General features: G+C 42.9%; 1 protein-coding gene across 1 annotated transcript; it reads right to left on the bottom strand.

Annotated features, from left to right (window-relative positions):
• Positions 1-629: 629 nt before the first annotated feature.
• Positions 630-2,306, bottom strand: LOC109116761. The gene is made up of 3 exons (XM_019202755.1): positions 1,772-2,306; positions 1,030-1,226; positions 630-971 (listed from the first exon to the last, which is right to left on the bottom strand). Exons 1-3 carry the CDS (start codon positions 2,304-2,306, stop codon positions 630-632), a joined length of 1,074 nt encoding a protein of 357 aa, XP_019058300.1.
• Between the last annotated feature and the right edge of the window lie 1,088 nt (positions 2,307-3,394).

The raw sequence follows: 3,394 nt of genomic DNA, 5'->3' as shown, positions 1-3,394 counted from the left end.
AACGAAATGAAATTACGAAAATGTAAATATGGAGAGATATCACCGGGTTTAGATTGCCGTTGGAGCGTTAAAGCTCTGGTACCAAAATGATATACGCCACGGGCTTGCGGAAGGGCTGTTTCCGGAGAGAGTATGGACTAGGTTCGATCACCGGCCCAAGAGGCACTCGAATTCGATCTAGTTCGGGGAATGAGTAGGTAAGGAATGGACGGATTTCGGGATCAATCTCTGATCAGATTGATGCTCGACTTTAATCCCGAAACGGAGAGATGAGCGAAGGATAGAAGTTGGATTCGGACAAACCAAATTGCTCCTCGGACGAACCAAGGTTGAATCTCGGACGAACCAAGAAAAGAACTCGGACAAACCAAGCTAGAATGCTCGACACAAGTGGAGAGAATTCTGTAAAAATAATACTTAGATTGCAAATTGATCAAAGGTATTTTCAAATGAGTCTACATGGGTTTTTAAAGAAGGATTACAACAACTAGAATCTTAAATGCAAGTCTTCATGCAAAGCTGCAGAATTTTCGCCATTAATGAGGTAGGTGGGAGTGTACTAGCTGTTGGAGAAGTTAGCTTGCCCTCCAAGAAGCTTCCTTTGAATGTTGTCTTGAGTTTGAAGTAATCTATTCTTGGCAAGTGAGGATAAGTCGGGTCTTGTTCTTTCCGAACGTAAAGAGGCACGCATCTCCGTCGTTTGGCCCGTTCACAACATGAGACACGAAGGCATTGAATTGTTGTCGGAGTGTTCGTGTCTTGGATCGTGTAAGGGGAGGATCCATGCGAATCGGGATTGGAATCGTGTACGGTTTTGAAGCTGCCATGTTCGGTTCCTTGCTCATTGCTTGGTTAGGCGGATCCTCCTTTTCCGGTTCAGCTCCTAGCTCCGAGTATGCTCCCTCGTCCAAGCTCCCATCCGTTATGTCGTCTATGATCTGGATGTCCTCATCAATAAAGGTACTACAGCCCTGTTCAGAAAGAAGAGCAAATAGAGAGGGCATCGAAATCACGAAATTCAAAGAGTACCTTATCGGCTAAAGCATCCATCAAGTCGATGTAACATATAGAGTCCACTGTAGATGGTTGCTTGAAATTCTGGTCGAGCGTGAATTCCACCGTTTCGTCGCCGATCTTGAGTGTCAGTTGGCCGGCACGAACGTGGACAATGGCATCAGAGATGATGCACCAGCTGATGACTAGACCATAGTTAAGGTAGGTCTTCCCTTTTCTATTTTAGTAGAGATGTAGTAGGCCTTTCGGATGTATTTTGGGGACTCGGATTTTGCATACTCTGGACTTATTTATCTATATGCAAGCCTCTATGTTGTTTTTCAGATAATGTTTGTTGTTCTCTGAACATTCATACTGACATATGAGAGATGAGTAGCAGTTTCCGAGAGAGGACGTTTGGATAGATTCCAGTTCACAGAGTATTTGAGAGCTCTTGCATTTGACGTGAGTTAACTTCATTGCGAGCGAACGAATTTCGTAGAGCTAAGCCTTCTCTACCCTCTTACTAGTTCCTTTCATATTTTTTTTCTACTCTTCCGGTCGAGAGTCTACACCGTGGACGGTGTATGGTTCAAGTCTGGGGGGTGGATAGATCCTTCACACATTCCGACCTATCTACTTAGGATTAAATTTCGTTTAGGTGCATTTTATCATGACATATAGACTTAGGAAAAAAATTTCACTTTTTGCATCTCACTTTGCATTAGTTGCATTTACACGTTTTTTTTTATTATTTTTCATATAGTTTTTTTTTTACTAGGATTGCACGATTGCATTTGACATATAGATTTAGGTTCATATAGGTTCACAGTGTTTAAGAACGGCCGCCCTAGAATAATCGGGATTTTGGAGTCTTCGTCCATGTCAAGCACAACGAAATCGACATGTACGTAGTAATCGCCTACTTTCAACGGGACGTCTTCGAGAATACCCAGAGGATATTTGACCGAACGATCAGCTAGTTGAAGAGTCATGCGAGTCAGTTTGAGTTCTCCCACATTGAGAGTCTTGTAGATGGAGAGTGGTAGGAGACTTACACTGGCACCTAAATCACAAAGAGCACGATCTATAGAAACATTTCCCAATTTGCAGGGAATCGAGAAGCTACCTGGATCCGACATTTTCGGTGGCAGATCGTGCTGAAGAATGGCGCTGCACTCGGGATTAAGCGTGATGGTTTCCTTCTCGATGACGCGCTTCTTTGTGAGAATGTCCTTCAGGAATTTGGGATAGGATGACATCTGAGTGATAACCTCATGAAACAACATAGTGATTTCCAACTTACGCACCATGTCAGCAAATCGAGCAAATTGGATGTCTTCTTTAGTTTTCTTGAGTCGTTGAGGGAAAGGAACCGGAGGCAAACGTGGTGGCGGTGGAATGTATACGTCGCGTTCTTCATCACCCGAGATCTTTGTCGATTTTTCAGCCGCAATGGGGTCAGGAAAAGATGTAGGTGTTGGTTTAGTGCTCTATGACGTACTGTTCATGAGCTTTATTTAGATACATTCGATGTATTGATACTTTCTATGGTTTTATGAGAGTATTTGATTCATTACATGTTCTTGCATACTAGATCTGTTATGAAATCCATGTATCATTATGAATGATACTAAACTCCCTAGTCTTGTGTCGTTATGGGAATAACGACATAATAAGACTAGTATGATGTGTGATTGATGATCATAGAGATGATCATAAGTATTGGATACGATCACAGTCATAGGTATTCGTTGGAGAACGGAATACTGGATTGACCCGCATGAGATTGTCACATGGACTAGCGTCATGACTTGAATCTCATATGGCGGTTCCATGATTGGATCCTAAGACCTGAGATATCTACGGAATCCAACATGAGGAGTTGCGTGCTTTGAATACGTCAAACGTTCTGCGTAACAGGAGAACTATAAAGGCGTGTATCAGGTACGAAACGAATCATGTACTGGATTGTAGATAGTCAAGACGGGATTTGTACCTCTCGTAAAAGAGAGAGATATCGCTGGGCCCCTCGTGTGAGCGAGACTGTAGAAATGTGTGGCCGCACTATAGACGAACGTCGTCTATTTCAGACAGTCGAACTCAGTGAACGAGAAAGCAGTCGAATCAGATAAGGTGGCTTGTCCATGCCTTATGTTCGACATATGATATCACGATACAAAAGGATCATCAACCGGAATCATCTCTGGCGTTCGTAAAGATTACGAACAAACTCTATTCGAGATAGGTAGTCATAGTGTCTTGCTAGAGACCGCCTATGACTTGTATATCCGAAATAGAGATTTCGGGTTATACTGCTATATCGAATGAACCTACAGGGTCACACACGCAGGGAAGGACAAAACGCACAAGAAAACGACGGAAAAACCAAGACGGAAGA

This window comes from Tarenaya hassleriana, unplaced genomic scaffold (genome assembly GCF_000463585.1).
Source record: "Tarenaya hassleriana unplaced genomic scaffold, ASM46358v1 Cleome238, whole genome shotgun sequence".
NCBI classification, from domain to species: Eukaryota; Viridiplantae; Streptophyta; class Magnoliopsida; order Brassicales; family Cleomaceae; genus Tarenaya; species Tarenaya hassleriana.
Note: the sequence above shows the minus strand (reverse complement) of the source record. Positions and strands in the feature narration are given on the sequence as shown.